This window comes from Peromyscus leucopus, chromosome 1, assembly GCF_004664715.2.
Source record: "Peromyscus leucopus breed LL Stock chromosome 1, UCI_PerLeu_2.1, whole genome shotgun sequence".
Classification (NCBI taxonomy): Eukaryota; Metazoa; Chordata; class Mammalia; order Rodentia; family Cricetidae; genus Peromyscus; species Peromyscus leucopus.
The window spans coordinates 50,924,089-50,951,086 of NC_051063.1; the positions used below are offsets into that span (position 1 = coordinate 50,924,089).

Consider the following 26,998-nt stretch of genomic DNA (forward strand, 5'->3'; position numbering starts at 1 on the left):
AATAAATAAATAAATAAATGTGTGTGTGTGTGTGTGTGTGTGTGTGTGTGTGTTATCTTTAAATGCTGTGAACGAAGTGTCTTACCTGTAGGTCTATGCTTTAACTGCTTATAGAGATCAATGGCACGCTGTTCCCTATAAAAGAGAAAAAGAAAAACTTCTCTGTATGTGGAAGTAACTAATAATACACAACTTGAATAATACTGGTTATTGAGACAAAATCCAATTTTTAAGCAAGTACAGATCATCAATGAGTATTTTACAGAACATTTCATTGTATAATAAGAATACGAGTCCTTAAGTCAGGCGGTGGTGGCATAAGCCTTTAATCCTAGCAGCTGGGAGGCAGAGGCAGAAGGTTCTCTTGCAAGTTCGAGGTCAGTCTGGTCTACTGAGCAGAGTTCCAGGACAGCTAAGGCTACACAGAGAAACCCTGTCTTGAAAAACAAAGAATACAAATCCTTAAAACATGGAGCTTAAAAGAAAAGAAAAGAAAACAACTGTGCCTGTGTGTGTGTCTGTGGTGGGCATGCTTGCCTACTCCATGGGAGGTGGTCAGAAGACAGCCCGAGGCGCCCGGCCCTGCTGTCATCCTGAGACACAGGTCTGTGTGTGCTGCTGCTGGTGCTACACCAGCCGGCCTGAAAGCTCCTGTTTCTGTCTCCCTCTTGCCATGGAAGCACTGGGATTACAGACATGCTCCTGCCCCTACCTTACAAGTGGGTCCTGGGGATTCAAAACTCAGGGCCTCGCTGGGCGGTGGTGGTGCATGCCTTTAATCCCAGCACTTGGGAGGCAGAGGCAGGCGGATCTCTGTGAGTTCGAGGCCAGCCTGGGCTACCAAGTGAGCTCCAGGAAAGGCGCAAAACTACGCAGAGAAACCCTGTCTCGAAAAACAAAAAACAAAAAACAAACAAAAAAAAAAAACAAAACTCAGGGCCTCAAGCTTGAGCAACAAGTGCCTTGCCATCTCCTTAGTCTCCAAGACATACAGTTCATATACTGTGTGCTGCCCTGGCCTCCCACCACAAATGGAAACATTCATACCAGAAACATTTAAATGGGAAAAAAAATTACAGCTTGGGAATAGAGAAAAAAAATCTGAAGTTTCTATCTAGACACTTAGAAAATTAACCTCAATAGGAGTTAAGAGATTATATCTTGGACCAAAAGGGTAGTAAATGGGAAATCATTTGTAATTTAAATATACTTTTAAAAAATACATGAAAAAGAGACTTTTTTTTTTAAAAGTAAAGAACAATTCAGACAGTTATTTCCCAAACTCACTATTACTAAGAAATAGCTTCCTTTTAAGATACTGTAAGGGCTGGAGAGATGGCTCAGTGGGTAAAGGCACTTGCTGCCAAGCCTAACAACCTGAGTTCAATTCCTGGGCCCACCATGATGGAAGGGGAGAACCGTTTCACAATTTTGTCCTTTGATCTCTACATGTACACAATGTGCTGTGTGCATCTCCCCATGAAATAATGTTATTAAAAAACATAGGAATATATTAGGGGTAAGAAAAACCATGAGCCAGACCATGCGGAGGCTTAACTCTGCCAGATATAAGTAGAAAGAACACCACAAAAAATTATAGAATCAAGACCAATAGCACAGATACGTTCTTACAGAGATTCCATCAAGTCTCCCTGGCGTCTTCCATAGGGGCTCTTCTGAAGCTCCATGATTTCAGTGTGCAAAGACATAATTTGATCCTCAAGGTAGCCAATGACACCAACCTAAAATATGATACAAAGAAAATGCAGTCTTGTTACCATATAAAACAAGGCTCAGTGGTGCCACCCCTCACCACAGGCCTGAAAGAGCTGGCCCTGATGGCATGGGCCTAGGTGAGCTGGCTTTGCCCCTCGTCTGAGGGGGTGGTCACAATGGCCTGGACTGACCAGCTCAGCTACCACCCAGAGCCACATCCTGGGCCTTGGGTTGGCCCACCTTAACAGCTGCCCCATCTATGACCTTCTGGAGTGCGCAAAGGGACTGGTCCTCTGCACCATGACTGGGGCAACAACAGGCTAACCAAGAGGAGTTTCAGTGAGGGTCCAGTGATGAAGGTGTGCCAGAGGCCTTGAACCGGACCAATGACTCAGTGCACTGACCGTTTTGCTGGTGGGTCTGTTTGGACAAAGGGGTACACTGCATGACACACTGTAGCTCCCGGTATCACTAGGATGAAAGAAGGGGGGTTGGAAAGATGGAGGAGCAAGGTGGGATTTTGTTTATTTTGTTTTTAATTGATTTGGGGGGGCTACTGCAGGGATAAGGGGCAGATATGGAGGGGCTGGGAAGTGAGCAGGATTAGGGTGCATGATGTGAACCTTCCAAAGAATCAATAAAGAATTATGTTTAAAATTGAAAAAAAGGCTTAGTTCTTAAAGGTAGACAATGGTCTGTTATGCCAGTAGAGCTGAATAGTTCACTACAACAAAGTAATTTTGTTAAAGCCAATCGTTTTTTTTTTTTTTTTTTTTTTTTTTTTTTGGTTTTTTCGAGACAGGGTTTCTCTGTGTAGCTTTGCGCCTTTCCTGGAGCTCACTTGGTAGCCCAGGCTGGCCTCGAACTCACAGAGATCCACCTGGCTCTGCCTCCCGAGTGCTGGGATTAAAGGCGTGCGCCACCAACGCCCGGCTAAAGCCAATCGTTTATTTAATGCAACAGTGGTATTATGTAGCCTAGGCTATTCTTGAACCTGTAAATTCTCCTGTCTTACTTTGCTGAGTGCTGGGATTATAGTGTAAAGCACCACACTAGGCAAGACAATATTTAGTAATTCTTTGAGAATTTCATAGGTGCATACAATGTATTTTGATCATATTTACTCTCCATTACTCCTCCTAATTCCTCCCAGATCTAGCTCCCCTTTCACCCCTCCCAACTTCATGTCCTTTTTCTTTTTTTAAATAACCCACAGGGTCCAATCTGGGGTGCTCATATACTAATGACTGTGAGGCCATACAATAGGGCATGGTCAAATTACTAAAGGCCACCTCTTTAAAGAAGACTGACTCTCCCTCTCTTAGCAACCATAACTGTTAATAGCTTCTCAACTATGGTGAGGGCTTTTCTATGCTTCTGAGAGTCTTGCATATAAAAACACCTTATGCCAGGTACAATGGTGCATATCTTTAATCTCAGCACTCAGGATGCAAAGGCAAGTAAGTGTATCTCTGTGAGTCAAGCCAGCTTGGTCTACATAGTGAATTTGTCTATCTCAAATAATAATAATAATAAATAAAAACATACTTGTTCCTGTGTTTCCCTTCTGACCACAGTCAACTAGTACTAGTATTTGCTTTGGCCTCTGGAGAAGCAAAATAGTCTAAGCGCCATTCACAAGACAAATGGCCACTAAACCATTGCCACTTCCTACAGATAAGCCCCACGATACCACTGCCCTACCCACATACTCAGTGTAAGGATGAACTGGCACCAAGGAAAGCAACAGTCCAGGACCGTGGACACACAGGATAAGCAAAGAATTTGCCACCTAGGGAACAATCTATAATTATGGAACAACATCAGGTATAAATAGAACTGACCCATTTAAACTAGATGTGAAGTCATCTTATCTAAACCAGTCAGAAAAATAATAGTAATACACTTCATTTATTACTGATTTCCATTTAATGTTCATAAGCCTATTAGAAAAGACCGCTGCCCTGCTGTGGGATGTCTTGCTGTACGCTGTGAATATGTGTTGCTCTCGTGGGTTGATAAATAAAGCTGTTTGGCCAATGGCAAGGCAGAATAAGGTTAGGCAGTACATTCCAACTGAAGATGGAGATGAAAAAAGGTGGAGCCATGGACAGACACTGTGAGCCGCTGCCAGGAGAAGCAAGATGTGACAGAACGGGTAATGCCACGAAGCCATGGGGCAAAACATAGATTAATAGGAATGGGTTGCCCCCTGCACTGCCCCTAATACATATAATATGGAAACTGGAGTTCAGTGAAGCTAAAGAGTTTGCCCAAAGCCTCTGGTTTTAAACCCCTACCTTCCTCTATATAAAGCACATACTAAATATTTGTCTAAATTTCAGGAATGATAAATATTCTCTCTGTCAAACCAAAGATAATTTCTAATGGAGACACTAAGTACACAGAGTGAGATCAATGACTTTACCTCAGCATAGTGAATGGCCTTTTCTTCCATTTCTTTCCATGCTTTCAGCATTTTTTCTGATGCTAAAAAAAAAGAAAAGAAAAAGAAAAATCAAGTCTAAATTGGTTTCCTCTGAAACCACTGTGTCTTACAAACACTAGCCTGGCTATTTCCCTGCTGTATCAGTATCAAAGCTACACAATGGGCTGAAGTGTGTGTCTCAGATGGATGTGCTGCACTCCTAAGCCCCAGCGCCTCCGAAGGTGAGCTTCCTGGAGACAGAGTCGTTTACAGAGCTCACCATCTGTGTCTGTACTCAGACTGAACTAGGCTAGGCCCTCACCCAGTGTGGCTCTCTCCCAGTGTCCTCCGAGAGAACAGCCTTGGGAAGAGGGGTGCACAGAAACACAAAAGGAGAATGCAGGGTGACAACTAAAGCTATGAGCAAAAGAACACCAAGCACGGCTGATAATCCCAGGAAGCTAGGAAGGAACCTTTTTTTGCAGGTTTCAGAAGAAACACTGCTCTGCCAGCACCTTGATTTTGGATTTTAGCCTTGAAAAATCTGAGTTTTTACATCTATGCTGTTTTAAGCCACAGAGTTCTAGGAGAGTAGTATATAGTTTTTTATCTGAAAAAATTATCTTTAAGTAATACATAAACAGGTTTCAGAAAAGTTCAATGTAGGATGCAGCTCAGTGGTAGACTTGCCTAGCATACACAAGGCTCCAAGTTTGTTGTGCACACATTTAATCCCAGCACTTGAGAGGCATAAGCAGACAGATCTCTGAAAGTTCGAGGCCAGCCTGGTCTACATAGGGATTATGTTCCAGGCCAGCAAGGGCTATAAAATGAGACCTTGTATCAAAAACAAAAAACAAACCAACAATATTAGGGTCAAGGTTCAATCCTCAGTACTGTAAAAATAAACAAATAAAAACTATAAAAGCATATAAAAAGAAAAGACTCTTCCCTCTACTCCAAGTGTTCTCACTAATGTAACTGTTAGAAGAAATATTCTCTAGTCTCTCATAAGTAAGACAGTCTATACATGCTTTCCCCCACAACTTAGTATCTCTATGGGATTTAAATGAGAATGCCCCCAAAGGCTCATATATCTGAATGTTTGGTTCCCAGTTGGGACTGTTTAGGAAGGATTAGAAGGTGTGGGTGTGGCCTTTTTGGAAGAATTGTCAGTGGGAGTGGACTCTGAGGTTTCAAAAGTTCATGCCAGGTCCAGTCATGTTTTCTCTCTGCCTCCTGCCTATGGATCAAATGTGAGCACTCAGTTACTGCTCTGGAGCCATGCCTGCCTGCCAGCCTGCCAGTCACCATGCTTCCCACCATGATGGTCATGGATTCACCCTCTGAAACTGTAAACAAACCCCCAATTAAATATTTTTTTAAGTTGCCTTGTTCATGGTGTCTCTTTATAGCAACAGAACAGTGACAGTCACTGTCCATCATTCCACTGATATTTTACTATCAGCACATCTAGATCTATTTCACCATGTTAACAACTGTGTGGTATGCCTCTGACAAGTCAAAGATGCTTCAATGAAATAATGAGGGTTTGTCATTCGTCAGAATGCCTATAGTATGCCAACATAGAAATAGCACTAGAGAGCAAACATATTCACTAACTGGACACTCTGATCACTTATTCTGAGATATTCATACCTTTTTTCAAGTACATATATAAACAGTATCTACTTCCTTAAAAAGATATGTTTCATGGAGTAAACAATTCAGTTTATTTGAATTTTAACTCTTTACAAATCCTGAGCACATCTAAAGGCAGATAAGGTTGGAGTCAGGAGACTGCACAGTAAGAAAACAGTAGCTAGAACTCCACAGCAGATGGATTAGGAAAAAAACATAATCTTGGAATTATCTGAGTTTATTTTTTTACAAAAAGACAAATAATTTCAGCCTCCCCTGGCTGTGTTATTCTACTTGAGCCACTTTGCTGCAAGGACAAAATCAGAACACAAAAACCATTACACTCTAGGTGGCAAAGAAACAATGGGAATTGATCTCACAGTTTTGAAATCTGAGAAATCCAAGATCAAGTTCTGGTTCCTAGACGGCTGCCTTCTGTGTCCCCTTACAGCAGAAAGGGTGGGAGAATCTCACTCAGGCCTTAGGTTCCACCATGACATAATCATTTCCCAAGTCTCCCCATGATCTTAGAGATCAGGAATTCAACATACAAGCACACACTTCAGTACACAGCACTGGCTGAGAAGTCATCTCAGTACAGACTCTGTATGCATTTTTAAAATAAGACTTGAAATTCAGAGTCTTAAGTCACTTCTGTATTATTTAGCTTTTCTAGAGTTAAGTAATTTTATTATAATTTTGAAATAAGCTGCTCAACTAAGGGATTAAAAGAGCTAACTAACCCTCAATACAAAAATGGTTTGACAACTTAAGTTATCTTGTGTGTTGTTCTGGTGTGAATTTCAATTACTGGCTATGTGTCAACAAGATAAAGAGCAGATGGTTTCGAGAGACTAGACATTGCTTACAAATACATTATAGCCAGACACTTACATATCCCATAAGTCATCTGCTCACTATATCTCTCCAAGTCAAGCTGAATGCTTTTGTGAAAAAACTCCAATTTAGCTTTGAGTTGCTGTGATGCTGAGATCAAAGTATTCTTCATTTTTGTCAAGTTAGCATTATATCTAAGAAGACTTAACCTAAGCCATAGCAAAACAAAACAAAATTATCAACATTCAGAAACATTGAATAACAATTTGCAAACATACAATATCCAAACTCCAAAACCTAAGTTTCCATTATCAAATCATGAAAAACAGCTGACCTACTTCCTGCCTGTGATGTCTGTGATAAACCATCTTCTACTAAGGCACTCAGGAACTACTATTTTCAAGTCATTATAGCCGAATGATTTTAGATCATTAATAAGAAATCTGTAAGTCTGGTCAGAACACTGCATTTCAATGGAGTCAGGTGATGGTCCAGTGGGCAAAGTGCTTCCTTGCATGCCGAGGACCTCAGTTTAGTACATGGCAGTGTATGCTTGTCACATCAGTGCTCAGCGGCATGAGGAAACAGGCAGCGCCTAGGAGCTCATGGGCCATTCAGTCTAGCTGAAACAGTGAGCTCCAGGTTTAGTAAGAGATCTTGCCTCAAAAATTAGGTGGGAAAACAATAAGGGAAAGAGCCAACATCAACCTCTGGTTTCCACATGTGCATCCATTCACACGCACATAAACACATTATTAAAACATGCTCAATATTTTAGCCTTGTCCCAGTCCTGCTCAATGAGAACTGGCAAGAATCCTTCTAGAGTACACGACACACGCAGCACTCTGCGTAAACACGGAGCCCACTTACATTGCTGCTCTTTGCCCCTGGAAGAGCCTGCTGTAGTCCTCCTTTAGCCCAGACACATAGTGCACCGCCTCGGCCCAGACTTTACGCAGCTGTGTAATTGGAAGCTGTATCTTGCTGTCTTGAACTATAAGCAAAATGGTAATAGGAGAGGTAAGCTACTTTCAAAGACATTATGGTTTATTCTTTGTTACTTCCTTTCCAAACACTATTCCCATAGATGTTAAAAAGGGTCTACTGCCTAGTTCTAGATAAAAGGGTTGTGTGTATGAATGATATAACCACTTCTCTCAAAGAGCTTGAGATTATTCCTGTATGTTTTTCTTTTAAATTTGCTTCTCTCCAGCCAATAAGTCTCCTTTCCTCTTTGCTAATCCAAATTCTTTTTTTCTTTCAAGCTTTGGATCAAATTCCATCTCCTCCATAGTCCACCAGTCTTTTCCATTCCTGAAAAGTATCTATCATCTCCTGAACCAGCTCAGCTTCATCAAATTTATAGGCTAAGCTGTGTGTACACATCTGAACACACATAATGAAGGAACAACTGAAAAGCAGGTTTGACCCGTAGTGGGCTTTCATTCTCCTGTCTGTAGAGCCCTGTCCTCAGGAAGGGAAGCCTGTACCAAGTGAAGGGTCTGGTGGTAATTTAAAATCTACCTATACACCTTCCATACTACACTAAATCCATTACCACCACATATAGAAACCTCAACTAGGAGACACTGATAAAACACTAAAAGATCATATTTATTAATCATGTAATTTCGAGATTAAAGTTTAGCCAACTAGATGGACTTTACTTACCAATATAATTTACACAATCAGATAAACTTCTGGATGCAAATGGTCCTTCATATACAGTCTTACTTTTATCAAACAAATAAACCATGTAGCTATCACAGCCTCTCTGAAAAAAAGAAACAATTAAAATGAAAAGATTCTTGAAAACTCTAGATTTTACAAATACTTACACGCCATATTTCCTTCTTTGAAATGCAATGAACAAGTCAATGTGCATTCGCATATAATTTATAGACATGAAGCCTAAGGGTTAGTAAAAAGATATATGGGGCCAAAGTGAAAAGTGACCACCAGACCCAAAAGGACAAATACAGCAGGTGTGGAGAGAGGGTAATGGGGTCCGTGTAACAAGAGAGCAGGAGGACTGTTTGGGGGTAGGAAGACCAACAAAAGAAGGGCAAAATGGATGAGGGAGGAATAAAAAAATACTATGGTGAATATACATGCATAAAAATACCATAACGGGCTGGAGAGATGGCTCAGAGGTTAAGAGCACTGGCTGTTCTTCCAGAGGACCTGAGATCAATTCCCAGCAACCATATGGTAGCTCACAACCATCTATAATGAGATCTGGTGCCCTCTTCTGGCATATATATATAAAATAAATAAATTTTTAAAAAACGCCATAATAAAACCCATCATTTGTCTGCTAACTTAAAAAGTTAGGAAAAACAGAAAATAATAAAGTTTTTCTAGTTTTAGCAACTAAAAGCCAAAAGAACAAATACAAAAGGTCATATCAGTGAATGAAACACTCTGTAGTTATCAAAAGGAAAAGATTAGGTACCAGAGTAATCAAAACACAGGGTAGGGTGAGGGGCCAGCCTTGGCTACACAGCAAGACTCTTTCTCAAAAGGCCCAACAAGAATGAAACGAAGTGCTTACACACCCTGTAACACTGATAACACTAAAAACATACTACTAGAGTTGGGGAACCAGTTTATCAGTAAACACTTGTTATACAAGCATGGAGACCTGAGGCCAATCTCCAGAACCCACATTTTAAAAAAACAATTGGGTCTCATTCCACTAGCTTAGCCTAATCAATAAGTTCTAAGTCAATGAGAGAGCCTTTCTCAAAACAAAGAAGATTATTAACAAGGAATAGTGACTGAGGTTGACCTCCGGCCTCCATTGGCACATATGTCCATGTACACTCTCATAAACATATGCACCTACACAAACACATAGCTATACACATATGTGCATGCAAATCTACAGAGATGGAAAGTAGATTAATGGGATGGGTAGAATGGAAATGTAAGTTAACGAACATGAGTAGTAGAAATATTTTATACTGATTAATATTTATTTTTGTAAAGTCTATGAATTAATTTGAATGAGTAGAAAGAAAATGAAAGGTTATAAGAAATTTTTTGTTTAGACAGGGTCTCTCTACATAGCCCTGGCTGGCCTTGAACTCACTATGTAGACCAGGCTAGTCTTGGAACTTACAAATGCTGGGAATTACAGGTATGCACCACTATACCCAACTGTGTATGTGTATATCTAAATTTTCAGCCACAGTTTCTACAGCATAGCAGAGAAACTACAGTCTATATAAGAGTTATATATTTTAATATAAGTAAAGGAAAAGAGTTTGCAAGTTCTAACACACAGAAATGGTAATAGTCAAGGGGATGAAATGCTTCTCTTAGTTTAATCATTGCACAGTGTACACATGTATTGAATTACCATACAGTGCTCATAAATAAGTACAAATATCAGTCAACTGAAAACAAAACAAAAACCTGTGCAGGAAGCTCAGGCCTGTGGTTCCAGTTCCCTTCGGCAAGAAGACTGTGAGTTAGAGGCCATTACGGGCTATACAGCAAGACCCTGATCCACAGCCCTCCCTCACCCCCACAAAAAAATCTCTTACAACTCCATCTAGAACACACTGAGAGGCTGGTTTCCGAGGATCCAGAGAAATTCCTGTCTCTGATAGAAGTTCTTGAGAACCGGTACTTATTCCCGTTTCACGCTCAATACGAGACTGTAGTGAATGAAAACTTTCATCACATGGTAACAGAAAAGAAATGATTTTTGCAGAAGTCATATTTAGGATGTGCACTATCTGTATAAATGAGAAAAAAATGAGTTTATTTACCATTTATTACATAAAAAATTCTGTAAAAGATACTAAAGGGAGAATCTAAGCAACAGGCATTACTTCTGTACTAAATAAGGCTCACTCCTCCAAAGTAATAAAAATCTTCTTTAATTACAAAAATGACATTTTACAAGACAAAGACTTGAATTTGTTTTTCTAAATATATAAGGTTTGGTTTCTGGGTTTTTTGTTTGTTTGTTTTTATTTTTTGAGAAAGGGTCTCTCTACTGTCCTGGAACTTATTATGTAGAGCATGCACCTGCCTCTGTCTTCCAGTGCTGGGATTAAGGGTTTGTGCCACCATGCCCAGCCAGATATGAGTTTTATCTAATAAATTTCCCAAGTTCTAAGGATGCACAAAATCAAGAAATAGAAATGTTAGTTTAAAAAAGTTACTTAACATTATTACAGAATTTTATCAAGTTTCTCATAAATGCCAACCACAGAGTAAAGCATTTTCACACAGCACCCCAATACTTAGATCTTCTAATCCCCCTTTTAAAAGAAGGAGAAATGAGGCTTCTAAGAAGGTGAAAATTTTGTTAGGGATCACACAGCTGACAAATGGTAGAGCGTGGATCTGAACTCTTAACTACCTCGTGTTGCCTCAAAACAATCATCTGATAGAAACGGTGGGCTTCTCTTTCAACAGGAAAAAGCATTATTATTCTCCCAAAGCAACCAAACCCTAAAAGTGTAGTCTACTTAAGGGTCCAAAGACAAAAAGAACAGTCTCATACTCACTTACTGGCTCAGTCAAAGAAATGGATGAGAAATTTTGGTATAACTAATGGTAACAGAAAAAAATCTGTGTGTGTGTGTGTGTGTGCGCCTAAGAATGTGAGCATGTGCGAGTGCATTCGGGCTAGAAGAGAGCTTCAGATCCCATGCATCTGGAGTTATGGGTGGTTTGTGAGCTGTCCAATGTGGATGCTGGGAACTGAACTTGGGTCCTCTGTAAGAGCAATACATACCCTCAACAGCTGAGCTATCTCTCCAGCACTGAAGAATAATTAAATACTTCTGTTTTGTCATTATTTTTATGTTTAAGCTTTTCATAACATTTGGGGAAATGCTTATCTACTTAGACTCTCTGAAATGTTTTCTTAAAGAAAAATATTTCAACAACTATTTTGTTGCTATGAAATAAGACAGTATGCCTTCCTGGTACATTGTATCTCAAGATACCTTAGAAAAATGTCCATTAACACCCAAGTGTTTTATAGTTCATGCTTCTGTGTTTTGTTCATTGTATCCCCTGCCTAGAAATCTCTCCTACTCTTCTCTTTCCCCTATTAACTCCAATCCTAATTCCAGCCAAGGAAATTAAACTTAAACCCTCCCAAATTCTACAAACAGTCCTCCAGTTTCCTTATTCTACACAACCTAAGATTGATGCTTTGAGAAATATCAATTTACTCAAAATAAAGAGAAGGTAAATACTTGCTCAGATTCACTGACAGGTAAACAGTGGTGTTGCAAACTGGAAGTTTATGAATCACAAATAACATGAGATAGACTCAGAACCCTTCAGACTAGAGAAGCTGATGAGTACTAAGCACCACGCAGATGGTGCACAGACATCTGAGCAAAACACTCATACACATCAAACAAAATATGTAAGTCTAAAAATAATGATTTTAAAAAGCAGGGGTAATGTTACAATTACTATAAGTTGAGTAGATCAGTTATGTAGAACCAAATATTTTTAGAGACAACACAGAACTAAGAGGCTCACAAAGCCCTGCAATGTGTACACACCAAGGAATGATTTTTCTTTGGCCCAATGCAAGAAAACCAAATCAAGAAGCCAGTACCAGGCCAGGTGCGGTGATGTATGCCTACAAATCCTAGCACTCGGGAGGCAAACACAGGCGGATCTCTGAGTTCAGATGAGCTGGTCTACAGTTCCAGGACAGCCTGGGCTACACAGAGAAATGATTTGGAAAAATAAAAATAAAAAAGAAGCCAGATTTTTTCAGAGTCAGTTAAGAATAGTATCAATATGCCCTCAAAATCCTACTGAATAGGGCATGTCATTCGTCTCTCCGCATTTATAAGTTCTCAATCTGATTTTAAAGCCTGACTATGGATCTCGGCTCCTTAAATCTCATAGAGGAGCATACAACTGAATGTCTAGGTCATGGAGAATTCAGCACCATAAAAGGTTTCTGAATGCACAACTGTTCATTCAAAATCAAATGCATAACCACTCCGAAGCCTTCTTGGCATCCATCAGCCTTCTTGGGAACCATCAGCGCGTGACTTCCCTGGAGTCTTGCTTCTGCACATAACATGCAGCTTGCACTGCGCCTGCCCTCCCTGACCATGAAGCCAATGAATGCTTGCTGAAGTATCTCAGCTGAGATCTTAGGTGGCCGCATGCAATGGACGGCAGCATCTTTTACTGTACATATCATCTTCTTATACAAAAGCATAATGGTTTAATTACAGAAAACAAAAATTTTTAACATTTTCTACCATTATCCCTCAGCAAGTAAGTATCAAATTAACGTATTTTTAGATTGTATTTACTATGGACCGTTTGATTTTTTTAAATTGCTGTTTCAGTTTCATTTAAAAAAACTATTAAATGAATTTTGGTCTGAGACTAGAACAGAATTTCCAGTTTCTGCGATGTTCATCAATTACTTCTGCCCTTTGTACTGGATATTTATGCGAAGAAGCATTCTCAGCAATGACTATGAAACCAAAGCATCAATCAACTCTGAAACTGTCGATGACGTTCTCTGCCTATCCTGTCAAGATTCAATTTTTTATGTAAAATAAGCAAATCCACCTCATATGCAAACTTTCTTTAATCTTTAATAAATGATAAAATTATATATACATATCAAAGAATTGTTTTAACATAAAATTCTTTATGAGTACATGTCTGAGTTCACATGTATTGTGTATACCTATATTCTCTAGCCAGGAAAACATTTCTCAGACAAAAAGTGTTAAAAGTTTCAGCAGCTCTGCTGTACCGTCAGTAGGAAAGCCATGCTGACGGAGCTGTTTCAGGGCATATGGAAATAACAGAACTACCTATACCTCCCGTTCACATCAATAAATATGTGCTGAGAACTGATACATGCCCTCTCAGTCCTGAATGCCAGCATCTACAACTACTAATAATACAAACACAGCACTGAGGAAGAGAATCTAAGAAGAGAGTTGTAAACACGAGGTGAGAAATCTTAGAGAACACAGAAAATATTACATGGCCCTGACTGAAGGAGGGAGAGGTTGAGAGAACAGGTATGAGACACATCGTGCTGGTTACGAGCCAATCAGTTTAAATGCAACTTGGCAAGCAAAAGGAAATATGTTAGTTTCTTGGACATAGAACTAAAAACGCCTTCTCAGAAGACAAAAAGAAGTTTACGTTGCATTGACTGTAGGATGATGAGAAAGCATTACTGGCGGCCATGTCAGGGGCTTGAGCTGCAGTCAGCAAGGGAACTTATGGACCACAGCCCAGAGGATAACCAGGTCATGATGGGTGCATCCTGGAGAGGAGGCGAAGCCCCGGGAGGACTGTCTCCAGGAAGCCCCTGCTCCTGCTGTAGTCGGCACAGCGCGATCACTACGTGAAAGGACCCCACTGTATCTAGTACAGTGTGACTGTTTCTTGGGAAAATCCCACTCCTCACTGGGGATTTTTTTTTTTTCTCGAGACAAGGTTTCTCTGTGTAGTTTTGGTGCCTGTCCTGGAACTCACTCTGTAGACCAGGCTGGCCTTGAACTCAAAGAGATCCACCTGCCTCTGCCTCCCAAGTGCTGGGATTAAAGGTGTGTGCCACCAGCGCCCAGCTCTCACTGGGGAATTTACTTGCAGATCATAATGAAGATGATTTTTACACAAGCAATGATGATTAGTTAGATCTATGATTTAATTGGACTTTCTGAGTTTGCCTAAAAGGTACAGGTGGTTAGGACAGTTAGTGCAGATGGTAAAGGAAATGGTTTAGGTTATTCCACCAATTACTCCAATAAGAATACAAAACAGGCAAAATAGGCTAAAGGTCACCTTTCCCTTTGTTAGATGTGAGATTTGCAGAAGATGGAAAATAAGAACAAAGAAGTTTCATACATTATAGACCCATGAATTCTGCCTGTGGAAAAATAGGCTGATGACTAAAAAGAACAATTATGTCCCTATACCCAAGGTTATGTATGTTCCTTGGTCATGTAGCTTACAGAACTAATCACGGGCCCCAGTATGCATCTTGAAAAAACGAAGTTGTAAAAGGAAATTAAATGACCCTACTGTGTGTAAAGAAAAGCAGATGGTTACCTAGAAGACCACTTGTTAAGGTTCTGTAGAGTAGAAACAGGACAGGAATCTGCTATACCGAAACCACAGACAGCTGCCTGCCAGTGCAGAGGAACTGGCTGAAACAGACTGGGCTTGCTTAAAACCTTGTTAATCAATTATAAAAGACTCACTGCTTTTGGGTGAAGATGTTATGGTGGGAAAATTAATACAAATAGAAATGTTTTTTAACTACTTGTGGGCTTCTAAGAAAAACATGTAACTTGTGATCATAATTTGATTTCTTCCTGTGTAAAGATTTTAATTTGTTTTTGGAAAATATGTAACTTGTGGTTGTGAGGTAATCTTTTCTTTCATAGAAATTTTTGTCTCAGGAGGTAGAAAAGGGGTAAGAGAAAACCAAGAATAGCAGAAGAAAAGCACCAGGAAGATGCAGAAGGAAAACAACACGATAAAAGAACAGAATAAAAAAAAGAACAGAGCAGAACAACCAGCAGAGAGAAGAATAAAATGAAGAATTAAGCTTTGGCCTTCAGAAAGAAGTCTCCTGCATGTGTATGCAGTTCTGCTGACACCACACCTCCTTTGCAGTTTCTCTGACCCGCTGAAAGCTGGCCTTTCAGCAGCAAAGAGTACAGACAGGAGCCACGTGGGAGCCTTCCTCACCAAGCCAATCCCAGGACAATTCAATCTAAATGAGAGACACAGTAATGGCACCAATCGATGTAGTACAGGGAAATCCCAAAGACACTTGAGAAGGCTACTTAGACCATCCAAAGACACCTGAAAAACCTAGCTAAAGAAATAAAGTATCCACTCTAAGAATATAATGTTCATTTTTAATGGACACCAGGAAAAGATCGCTAAAGTAAAATCCATGCTCATTTTCAACCCGTTAAGGCCAATGCAGTTATTCTAAAACGCACACCATTAAAACTGACCTTTAAGTTGAGAATGTGATCCATTAATACAAAACATCTTGGCTGCTTCAAAGTAAGATCAATAGGTCCCCCTCTCTGCTGTGGGTCCCAATTCAGCATCAATTGTAGCCAGCTTTCCATGGGCTCTACAATTAAACTGAAAAATGAACAAAAACTGTGTGAATACCATTATGTTCCAATTAAACAGGGAACTTCACAGGCTGTCCATCTCCTTGCCCATGACTTATCAGTACCATTTCTATCTTACTTTCAAATAATTCATGTAATGACAAGGAACAAGATTTCTTCCATAAAAACAGTCCCAAATCCCCATGTCACTTTGTGACTGGCAAATTCAAAAGATGAGTCCAACTCCAGTCTTCGGGACAGCCATTTCCTGCTTTATTCTTTGGGATTTCCTAGCATCTAAGGCAACCCGTTGACTGCCAATGGTTCTCAGTTCCACAACATTTGTGCTATCCAATAGGATAATTACTAATCACGGTGTTATTTATATTTACGACTCATTTAAAATTGAGTTCCTCTGTAACACTAACCACTCTCCTCTCCAGCCCAGGCAGCGTTGGAAAGCAAAGCCAACAAGCATGCTAAGCGAACACTACCACTGAGCCACATCTCCACCCCTAAATACCTTCACATGCTCAATCAGTCTCACGTGACAGAAAGACAAGGCTTTCATCCTCATGCAAAGGTCTACTGGATAATGCTACTTGAAACAGATAACTATTCTCAAAATTGCCTGACCTTCCACACTTACCTACAAAGGTTGTTTGGTTGAGGTAAATGGCTACTAAACCTAACTTCTCCGGTCATCTCTTCACATGCGAATATACACTTTGGATCTTTCTTCTTAATCTTCTCATGCCTATAAAAACAAGACACCTTTGTTGATAACTTGATTCTCACAGATACTCTCAAAGTTTCTTGCCATTCAATTTTATTCAATTCTGTGTTAAAAGACAGTTTCACCACTATAGAAAAAGAAAAGGAAACAACTGAATTTTTCTATTACCACTAATTATGCCAAAGTTCTCATCATTTCTTACCAGGTAAATGGCTGCAGATGATGCAAAAAAGGCCTATATCCAGCAATACATTCAAACACCATGGTCCCAAAGCTCCAATAATCCACAGTGGCTGTGTACGGCTTATTTTCAAAGAGCTCTGGGGCCTTAAAATAGAAAGTACTTTAAGTGCCAACACTGAAAGAAAAGAGCTACTATTGTTTTGAACTACTATATTCATTGCCTTAAGAAATAACAATGAGAATTGTAAGTAATCAAATCAAAGAAATTTTGTCTCACCAAATACTGTAATGTTCCCACAAAGGATGTACAGAGACTTCCTTGATCAACATCTTTGGCATAACCCAAATCAATTATTTTATGCATTATCTGTGAATATTAAGACATAATACATATTAAATTGTTGAAAAATTTGCAAAACAGAGGTAGGTTGGGAGTGTAGCTTATTGACAGATTGCTTCCATTGCATGTATAGGGTCAGGGTTCAATCCTAAGCACAGCAAACAGAAAAAAGGTGAGCCATTGAAATGGCTCAGGTACCTGTCAGCAAGCCAGATGACCTGAATTTGATCCCCAGGACCACACGGGAGAAGAACAAATCCTGCCAAGTTGTCCCATGACCTGCACCCAGGTCACAGCACAGGCATGCACTCATGCACACAAAATAATAAAATAAATGTAATTGGAAAAAAGAAAGGCAATAATGTTTCTATAAAACTGGAGAGGAGATGGTAAAGAACCTGGGCTCTGGAACAACACAAAAGGGTAAAGTCTGATAGCCTGATCACTATTTAACTAGTTGTGTTAATCTTTTTGTTGCTGTTCATTTTTGAGGCAGGGTCTCCACTGTAACCCAAGCTGGCATCAAACTTACAGCAACCCTCCTGCCACAACCTCCCCAAAGCTGGGATTACAGATGTCAGGTAATATGCCTGGCTAACCATATCACCTTAATCAAGTTAATTCACCTCTGGCAGGTTCCTACACAATTAGATCAACATTCCTAGTCCAGAGATGAGCAAGACAGAAGCGTCTCTAAGGAGCCATTGTTCTGTAGAGAAAACAAAAATCTAACCCTGAAACTAGTTGAGGGGCTGAAGAGTTGGTTAAGCAGTTAGGAGCACCGTTGTTCTTGCAGAGGACCCGAGTTCAATCCCAAGCACCCACACAGAGGCTTACAACATCTGTGATCCTGGTCCCAGGGAGTCTGATGCCCCTTCTTGTGCCTCCACAGCACATGCGGTACACATACACATAAAATACAATAATAATAATAATAAATCTAAACTTAAAAAGCCCCTACAGTTCAATACAGTGAGGACAGCAATAGAAAACTTTTACAGTACTGTGTATATAGAACTAATAAGGACACTAAAATCTCTAAAGACTTAATATATCAGGAAGACTAAACAGGCATGAAACAGTCTTCAGGTTTCACTTACCTTCCCACCAACATCTTGAAGAACTATATTTTCAGGTTTTAGATCTCGATGTATAATTTTGTTTTCATGCAAATATCGAATCCCAGATCCTAAATAAAATTTCAAGTGTATTATGAAGTAACAGAAAATACTGTTTAGAAAATCATCTCACATTTTGTTTGTTTTTACTGTTAGTGTTTGTGAGACAGGGTCTCGTGTAGCCTGTCTGGCATGAATTCCCTATGCAGCTGAGGATGACCTCCAATCCTAATCCTCCTACTCTACCTCCCCAGTGCTGGAGCTGCAGATATGCACCAGCACACTCAGCTTTTCTTAGACAGGGTCTCACTAGTAGGCGTGCTGGTCTTGAACTCACAGAGATCCATCGGCCTCTCTTCCTGAGTGTTAGAATTAAAGGTGGGTGCCACCATGCCCAGCCACGTCCAGTTTTTACCTCACATTTTGCACAGATCTACACTGATGCACAAATTTATATGTCCCGAGGCTTGGAGATGGCTCAGGGGGGAAAAGTGAGTGCTCTGGAAAGCATGAGGACCTGAGCACCCCCCCCACACACACACACACACATAAGTAGGCAAGGAAGGCTGTATGTGACAACAACCCTAGCAGAGCTGAGAGAGGGAGAGGCTATCTCAGGAGCTGGCTGGCCAGCCAGCCTAGTCAAAATGTTAAGCTTCGAGGTGAGTCAGAGACCCTGTCTCAAAACAATCAAGTACAGCAGAAAAACAGAACACCTGACATGCTGCTCTGGCCTCCACATGCATGCTCCTGTGAGTGTGCACCAACAATCACATCCACGTACTGCACATACAACCCCCCCCCACAGTAATATGATTCATCAAAAGTGCATCACCAACATTAGAGCAGTTCAGGGTTTCTTCCCCAAATGTTCAGTTATATCAAATAACACTGAAAATTACAATACAGACCCATTTAATTCACTGAAATCAACATTAAAAGCAAATAAAACAATTAATTCTTGGGAAACCCCTGTAAGCCCTACAGCCTTTCCTCCAACCTAAATCACATCCCTAGACTGCTGCCCGTGACCTAGGAAGAGCAGCAACCCAAGACACACACAGCAGCTCACGTCTGGCTTCTGAGGTTTCTCAAAGGTCTAAATCTAGTTAGGGATTTTTTAGGGATTTTTCGGTAGCAATTCTGATTAAAAAGGGAATTTCATCCCAAGATAACCTGAGGACCTATCCAAGATGTAACTCCACTATAAACAAAACTACTATGAGAGTGTTGTGGGGAGGTGTGAGAGGGGATGAAATGACTGCCATTTCATAGCATTTTTTTCTGTTGTTGTTGTTCTCATTGGAACATCTATTAGACAAAGATACATAGCCAAAAAAAAAAAAAAAAAAAAAAAAAAGGGTTGGAGAGATGGCTCAGAGGTTAAGAACACTGGCTGTTCTTCCAGAGGTCCTGAGTTCAATTCCCAGCAACCACATGGTGGCTCACAACCATCTGTAATGAGATCTGGTGCTCTCTTCTGGCCTGCAGGCATACATGCAGAGAGAACACTGTATACATAATAAATAAATAAATCTTAAAAAAAACAAAACAAAACAAAACAAAAACAAAAAAAATCCCAAATAGAAACAAATGCCAAAAATGTATTAGTTTTAATTAACATCATTAGAAACGGATTTTTCTTTTTCTTTCTTTCTTTCTTTTTTTTTTTTTTTTTGGGTTTTTCGAAACAGGGTCTCTCTGTGTACCCCTGGTTGTCCTGGAACTTACTCTGTAGACCAGGCTGGCCTTGAACTCACAGAGATCCGCCTGCCTCTGCCTCTTGAGTTACTGGGAGTAAAGGTGTGCATCACCACTCCCCAGCTTTTTGCTTTATAATTTTTTTATAAATGTTAAAAATCTACATGCTTTGTAGAATATACAGACAGTTCTCCTTAACTTCTAAGCAGTACACAGAAGTTTTTATGGACCAAAGGGATATTAATTAAATCACAATGACATTTTAATATTAGTTACATACCTATGTCATTCAGTAAAGAAAGTATCTGGCTTTCTTTAAGTCCACAACAATTTTCTGGTTTGTTGAGTAGCTAAAGAAAAACAAAAATAAATAAACAAGTAAGTCTACAATTTTATACTATTGCTAAGTAGCAATAGCAACACATACTAATCACTTACTGTCAAAGGATATTCAAATGAAAAAATAAGTCACAATGAAGAAATTATAAGGATTGGGGGATGTGGTACATGTCTATAGGGCCAGAACTTGGGAAGATGGGGCAGGAAGACCATGAGTTCAAGGCCAACATGAGCTACACTGAAAGTCTGTTTCAAAAATAGTAACAATGACAAGAGATGTAAGAGAAAAAAATGTCACCAAATCCATACTGAGGTTGAGTGATTTCATGAGAGGCTCATAGAAAGTAAATACAAGGGCAACTGCACTTGAAATTGAAAAATGCTGACAAAGACAGATACATTTAAAATTAAATAGAAAGAATAATTATAAGACAGCTCGTTTGTTGTTTTCTTTCCTTTGCTTGTTCCTCTTTCTTCCTTCCTTCCTTCCTTCCTTCCTTCCTTCCTTCCTTCCTTCCTTCCTTCCTTCCTTTCTTTCTTTTTTGTGTTGCCGTGGCTGTCCTGGATCTAGCTCTGTAGACCAGGCTGGCCTTGAACTCACAGAGATCTGTGTTATTCTGCCTCCCAAGTGCTGGGATTAAAGGCATTCGCCAACACCACCTGGCAAAAGACAACTTTCTAATAAGCCTCACAAATGTTGTATTTTTATTTAACAAGGCCAACATAGTCCCACCTTGGAAACAGCAATAAAAAAGCATGTTCCAAGCCAGGCAGTGGCGCATGTCTTTAATCCCTGCAGTCACAGGCAGAGGCAGGCAGATCTCAAGGCTAGTCTAGTCTACAAAGCAAGTATCAGGCCAGCCAGGGGTACACAGTGAGACCTTGTCTTGAAAACAAACAACAATAAACCTGGGGTGTATGTAGTGATTAGGTTTTTGTTTGTTTGTTTGTTTTTTGTCAAACGGCACAGGCTAGGTCATTTGGAAAGAGGAAACCTCAAAAGAGACAACGCCTCCTTCAGACTGGCCAGTAGGCAAGTCTATGGGACATTTCCTTGATTAACAATTGATGTGGCAGAGCCCAGGCCACTGTGGGAAGTGCCACTTGGGCAGGTGCTGATCCTGGGTTGCATAAGAAGCAGACTGAACAAGCCATGGAGAGTATGCCGATAAGCACTCCTCCTTCATGGTTTCCACAATAGTTCCTGCCTTGGTTTCCCTCAATGAGGGACTGTGATCAGGACATGTATAAGCTTTTATTTTCCCAGGGTGCTTTTGGTCATGTCTTTATCACAACAATAGAAAGCGCTGAGGCTGGGTTAGCAAGTATTTTCTGGAAAGAGCCAAACATTAAGTACTTCAAGCTATGGAAGCATATAACCTCTGTCACACTACTCAATTCTAGAGCTGTCCAAGCAGCCATAAACATGCACAGTGCTGTGCTCCAGCTAAAGTGTATTTACAGACCAGGCGGCAGGACAGAGTTGTCTATCCTTAGTCTCGATGGTCGGGCCACAGGATTCAGACACTGCTAATGCTTGTGATTTACTACTTCAGTATCTCCAAACATCCACACTACCTTCCGGAGATCTCCTCCAGAACAGTACTCCATTGCCAGAAGAGGCACGTCATTGATTAAAAAATTCAATTCCTCTGGAACATCGCAGGCCTTTACGACATTTGCATGGTTCAACCTAATAAGGAGAAAACATTACAATAAAAAAAAGTTTTCCCATGAAGTGGAACTGGATTTGAAGTGATAACTGGGGATTAACTAGTGAGATACGATTGGTTTTATTTACAAAATTCTAAATTCTGATTTACTACATTTAATCTTAGCTAAAAGGCTAAGACACTATTAATTTCTGAATTGTCTGATTAAAATAAACAAGTTTTACAAGGAAAATATACCTAAAAGTACCACCACTGTTACTGTATTTCTGTGTACCAAGCAGTATGTTCTTTACATGTATCAACTGATTTACTTGTCATAATAATCTTAATACAAGTATATTTGTTAACAATATCATCACCCATGAGATAAAAGAAGCACAAATTGGTTAGTCAACATAAGACCACATGGCAAGTCTGTTATCAATGATGATTTAAACCTGACAGTCTGGCACCAAAGCCTACATCACACTGCCTCTTCCACAATCACAATCGTCACCCTAAAAATCTGGACATTTCCTTCCAGTTTTAAAGGTAAATACAAACACGGTTTTTTCAATAAATATGACTCACATTATTTACTGACTTCAACCATTCTTAAAATTTTTTTTAAAGGTCAGAAGAGGGCACTGGACCCGCTGGAAACAGTTACAGATGGTTATAAGCCACTGTGTGGGGACAGGAAACTGAGTGTGGATATATATATATATATTTTTTTTTTCCCGAGACAGGGTTTCTCTGTGTTAGCTTTGCGCCTTTCCTGGAACTCACTTGGTAGCCCAGGCTGGTCTTGAACTCACAGAGATCTGCCTGGCTCTGCCTCCCGAGTGCTGGGATTAAAGGCGTGCGCCACCACAGACCGGCCTGAGTGTGGATCTTCTATAAGAGCAGTAAGTGCTCTTAACTGCTCATCCCTTTCTCAAGCCCCATAGTTCTTTTTGTTTAATGTAACAATCTATTATCATCTTTGTGATCATCCTCACAATGTAATAGAGCCCGATACAGTAGCGTCTCATGTCCCAGGAACTAAGGAGACAAGTGCATGAGGGTTTGAGAATTTATAGTAAGTTTGCCTGGTAATTCTGCCACATAGCCAAGTGTGAAAGCCAAAATAAAATGAGTTGAGCACAGACTAAAGTCAGAAAATGCTTGTTTCAAATCCAGCACCAGCTGTATGACTGTGTGTTTCACCTTTCTTGTCTACAAACCAGGGCAATATCCAAACACCCAGCTGTGACGACCACCACAGGATGGTCTGTAAAGCACACTACTTATGGAAGCACACCCTTAGAGTTCAAACAGGTCCACTGTCCCCTCAAAAGTTCCGTTCTGTTCTACTTAAGCTTACACACTATTCTTAGTGACCCACTGCTAATAGAATACAGTGGGAAAAATGAATATGACTTCTAAGGCAACTTCCTAAGTGATATATCAGTTTTTTTCTTATTCTCCCCATTCAGACCATCGTTCTGGGGAAGCTGGTTGTCATGTCATTTAAAGCATGGGCATTTCCCTGTGGAGAGACTCCTTTACTGAGGAACTATGCCTCTGGCCAATAGGAAGTGAGTGAGTCTGGAAGTTAATACCCAAGCCTTTGCCAAGCCTTCAGATAACTGTAGCTCTAAAGTCAACATTTTGAGCTGTCTCAGGAGAGGCCTTGAGCTCAAACCACAGTTAACTCAGCCATAAACTAGATACTAAATAGTCACAGTTTAAGCTATGAAATTTTGGAATAACTATCTATAAAATAATAGACTCACTATTTAATAAAAGTTAAGTAGAAAAAGAAATGAAGATTTATAAACTAGTCATAAAGTTGCTCAATATTCAGAAGAAAAATTTAAGGAGCCAGGTTGAGAACATTATTTAGCTGATTTAAACTATAACTTTCTTAGTCATAATGTGATAAAACTATCTATAGTAGAACACATACATTCAATAACAAAATCACATTACCAAAAAGATCTTGAGAAAAGTCGACCCCTGGTCTCTTTCCCTACTATTGAAAATTGAGTGGGCTGTAGAACTGAAGAAACTGAATTCATAGCACATACTTACTTTTTCATGATCTGGATTTCATGGCACCATCGTTCTCTGTTTTTGGTACTTAACTCTAGGCGACAAGACTTAATTGCTATTTTGATATCAAGTTCCTGTCAAAATAGAAAAATCAATAGAAAATATGAATAATTAGGTTCTTGTACAGATTTACTTACAATCAAAGGAATATCAACCCAGGAAAATAACACGCCTTTTAACTTTACTAATTGAAGATATGATCCACAGCTCTCTTTAGCCACCATTAGTTACATGACCCATAATACTATTAAATCAATGATTTGAAGCTATCAAATATACCATAGTATATAAGCAAAAACTGACTGAGGCAGACCCTCCAACAGGTCTATTCAGAAGATGATATACTTTTAATAATTTAGAACTACTGCTAGACCAAACATACTACGATTCCATTTCTCCAAGATCTCCTTCTCCAAGCTTAGTCAAGATAAGAAACAAGGACCCCAAACTCTAGTAGAAACAGAAAAAAGAAAGTAATTCAGTGCTCTCTAACCATAAAAAAGCAAGAAATAGTTTTCATATCTCCAGTCTAATGCAAAAGCTCCAAAACTAGGTCCTAACCTCTACATTTCAAACGACATGGAAAAACATCCAAGAACTGTACTTCTGTTCGAATACCTATAAACAAACCTAAGACCTCTTGCCTGTGACTAGTCATTTCACCAATTCTGCCCGAAAATAAAACTATCCCATGCACATTTCAGAAAACAGCCAGCATGTATCATATTCTAATACAGTTAGAACCAAAGAGGCTATACTGCATTAAGAGCTCAAAAGAGCTTCACAGATGTGACACTTCTGACGCCAGCCAAAGGTGTGGTAAAAGCCGTATGAGTGGTGAGAGCAGCTTCCAGGGGCCGAAAGGGGAAGTGGGCAGCAGCCAGGCTTCGCTTAGCTGGGAGAGTCTGAACTAGGAGCCAGGAGGAGAAAGAAGGCTGAAGGCAAGGCAGTGTCCAGTGCAGGGGCTGGGGGCTGATGGAGACTAAGAGCTAGCTTGCTTTACCACAGTGCTCGCTCACTTCAGCTTTCGTTATAAGATAGGCATCTGAGAGCAGTTACAACCTATATAAACGTTTGCCACCATGGAGAATCCCAGCACAGCTAAGACAATCAGCCCAGTTTCTAACAGGAATAAGACAGGAAGTCATCTACTCTATATAGGTCCCAACCACGAGAGATCCTTCAACGCCTTGGTTTATATTCCACCTACCCCGTGAAACTCAATCTTCTCACAGAGAATATGCTCTGGGGAAGTTTGTAGTTGCTTAACAACAAAAAGACCTGTTTTTTAAAAATGAAACTAAGTTGGGTGTGGTAATATGAATCTATAGGCCCTGCTATTTGGAAGACTGGGGTCGGAAGAAAGTTTGAAAACGCTAAGTTAATTTCTTTACTTTTTGGAGCGTTTAAATTGGATTCCTAATTTGAAATATGATTCTCCAAGCAAAGGGCCAGTATATGCAGTATTTACCCAATGTATTTGAACACTGTGAAGTTGCTCCTCGGTGTGCAGATGTCAGCATCTAGGACTTCCAGAGGATGCTGAAATCTGTAGATGCCCAAGTCCATTACATCAATAGCACAGTGTTTACATATAACTTACATACATCCTCTCTGTCTGTATATATGTTTAGTAGATGCATTCCCTGTGATCCCAAGTCCTAGCTGATCCGATTATGTTTAGTGTATGGCAGGCTGAATATACAGTACTGAGGATAGAACCCAGGGCCTTGGGCATATACTTTACCACTGAGTTACATCTCCATCCCATATACACTTTTTTTTAAGAAAGGGTCTCTCTGTGGCTCATGGTGTCTTTAAATTGAAGACAGTTCTCCTACCTCAGTCTCTCAAGTGTTCCCACCATGCCTGGCTTCTACATTCTTTAATGTATTCCATGGAACTAAGTTTCTCAAACACCCCTGAAGAAGTTCTTCCCTATCCCCTAGGAAAAGTTCTTTGGCTAATCACATCGCCAGTACTTTCAGTGTCTAGGGTCTTACACTGAACTTATGTTTATTTCTGAAACAGTCTTTTCCTACATAACTCAGGCTGACCTCAAGTTCAAAAGCCTCTTGCCCCGGACCCTAGGTGCTGGGATTACATTTGTAAGCCACCAAGATGATCTGTGCTGTGTTCTACGTCCATCCCTCCCTGAAATGGACATTTCCTTCAGGGTGGAAAATACTGTTTTTGTGGATTTGGGCACCATCAGTGCCCAATACAGAAACCAGCTAAACCATTTCACGGCTTTTCTCCTGTCCTGAGAGGTACGCATGAAATACTGGAGCATCACTTCTACAAATGAGCTTACTGGAAGCAGTAAACACACCCGTAAGATGTTACTAAAATGCCTGTACTCGGCTTACTGTCTTTCTAATTAAACTTATTCCTCACATATGGTTTTCCAGAACACCATTTTCTCTTACAGTTCCTCTTTTTAAGTCCAGTTAGTGAGTGATAACTACAACGCAAGCACAGAACAGTGGAGAGCTATTCCAGGACAATTACAGGGCTTACTCTAGCACTTACTAAGAATCTCTATTACTGTCTCACTTAGCTCTCAAACAGACCCAGGATGTATACACATTCTTCCACAGATTTTACAGACAACAAACCCTATACTTCGATGATTAGTGTTCAAAGATCTGTATGTTACAACATTCTTCAGGAAAGCAAAACCCTCAATGGTAATGCACTGCTTTGTATGGGTATTACTTTTCTGGAGAAAAGATCCATAGTTTTTATTGTATTATCAAGAGACTCGTGACTGAAACGTGATTACCTGGGGCTGAGGATGTAACCCAGTGGCAGACCATTTGCCTGGCATGTGCAGGGCCCTGTTCCACTCCCACCATCCACAACATTAAAATAAGCAAGGTGACTGCTAGTTTTAAAAATCTTGTAAAAGTACGAGTAACTGCTGTCGCAATGGTTAAATGTTTTAAAATCAAAGCAAACTTCCCGAGCCTGATGTTAGCTGCCCTTTACAGAACAAACCCCATAGTCTCTTCCCTTCCCTTTGAAGCAAGGATCATTTTCGCCACCTTACCCTCGCACTGGTCCTTGCCTGGAATGCTCCAATTCCAGAGTCGG

At 40.1% G+C, this 26,998-nt stretch overlaps 1 protein-coding gene across 3 annotated transcripts in view; it reads right to left on the reverse strand.

The window, feature by feature from the left end:
• The window catches only part of Chuk (component of inhibitor of nuclear factor kappa B kinase complex), a 37,991-nt gene that overhangs the window by 10,358 nt on the left and 635 nt on the right, over nucleotides 1-26,998 (reverse strand). For all 3 annotated transcript variants that reach the window (XR_003736527.2, XM_028888807.2, XM_028888806.2), the window contains exons 2-16: nucleotides 23,882-23,976; nucleotides 21,732-21,846; nucleotides 20,095-20,164; nucleotides 18,096-18,184; nucleotides 16,933-17,022; nucleotides 16,675-16,799; nucleotides 16,386-16,493; nucleotides 15,629-15,764; nucleotides 10,175-10,369; nucleotides 8,295-8,397; nucleotides 7,494-7,617; nucleotides 6,680-6,831; nucleotides 4,145-4,206; nucleotides 1,633-1,742; nucleotides 86-135 (exon numbers count right to left, since the gene is read on the reverse strand). Coding sequence is in view for 2 of the 3 variants with exons in the window: in XM_028888807.2 (XP_028744640.1) it covers nucleotides 86-135; nucleotides 1,633-1,742; nucleotides 4,145-4,206; nucleotides 6,680-6,831; nucleotides 7,494-7,617; nucleotides 8,295-8,397; nucleotides 10,175-10,369; nucleotides 15,629-15,764; nucleotides 16,386-16,493; nucleotides 16,675-16,799; nucleotides 16,933-17,022; nucleotides 18,096-18,184; nucleotides 20,095-20,164; nucleotides 21,732-21,846; nucleotides 23,882-23,976 (1,624 nt within the window). In the remaining variant the exon portion in view is untranslated. The remainder of the gene's footprint in view (nucleotides 1-85; nucleotides 136-1,632; nucleotides 1,743-4,144; nucleotides 4,207-6,679; nucleotides 6,832-7,493; nucleotides 7,618-8,294; nucleotides 8,398-10,174; nucleotides 10,370-15,628; nucleotides 15,765-16,385; nucleotides 16,494-16,674; nucleotides 16,800-16,932; nucleotides 17,023-18,095; nucleotides 18,185-20,094; nucleotides 20,165-21,731; nucleotides 21,847-23,881; nucleotides 23,977-26,998) is intronic.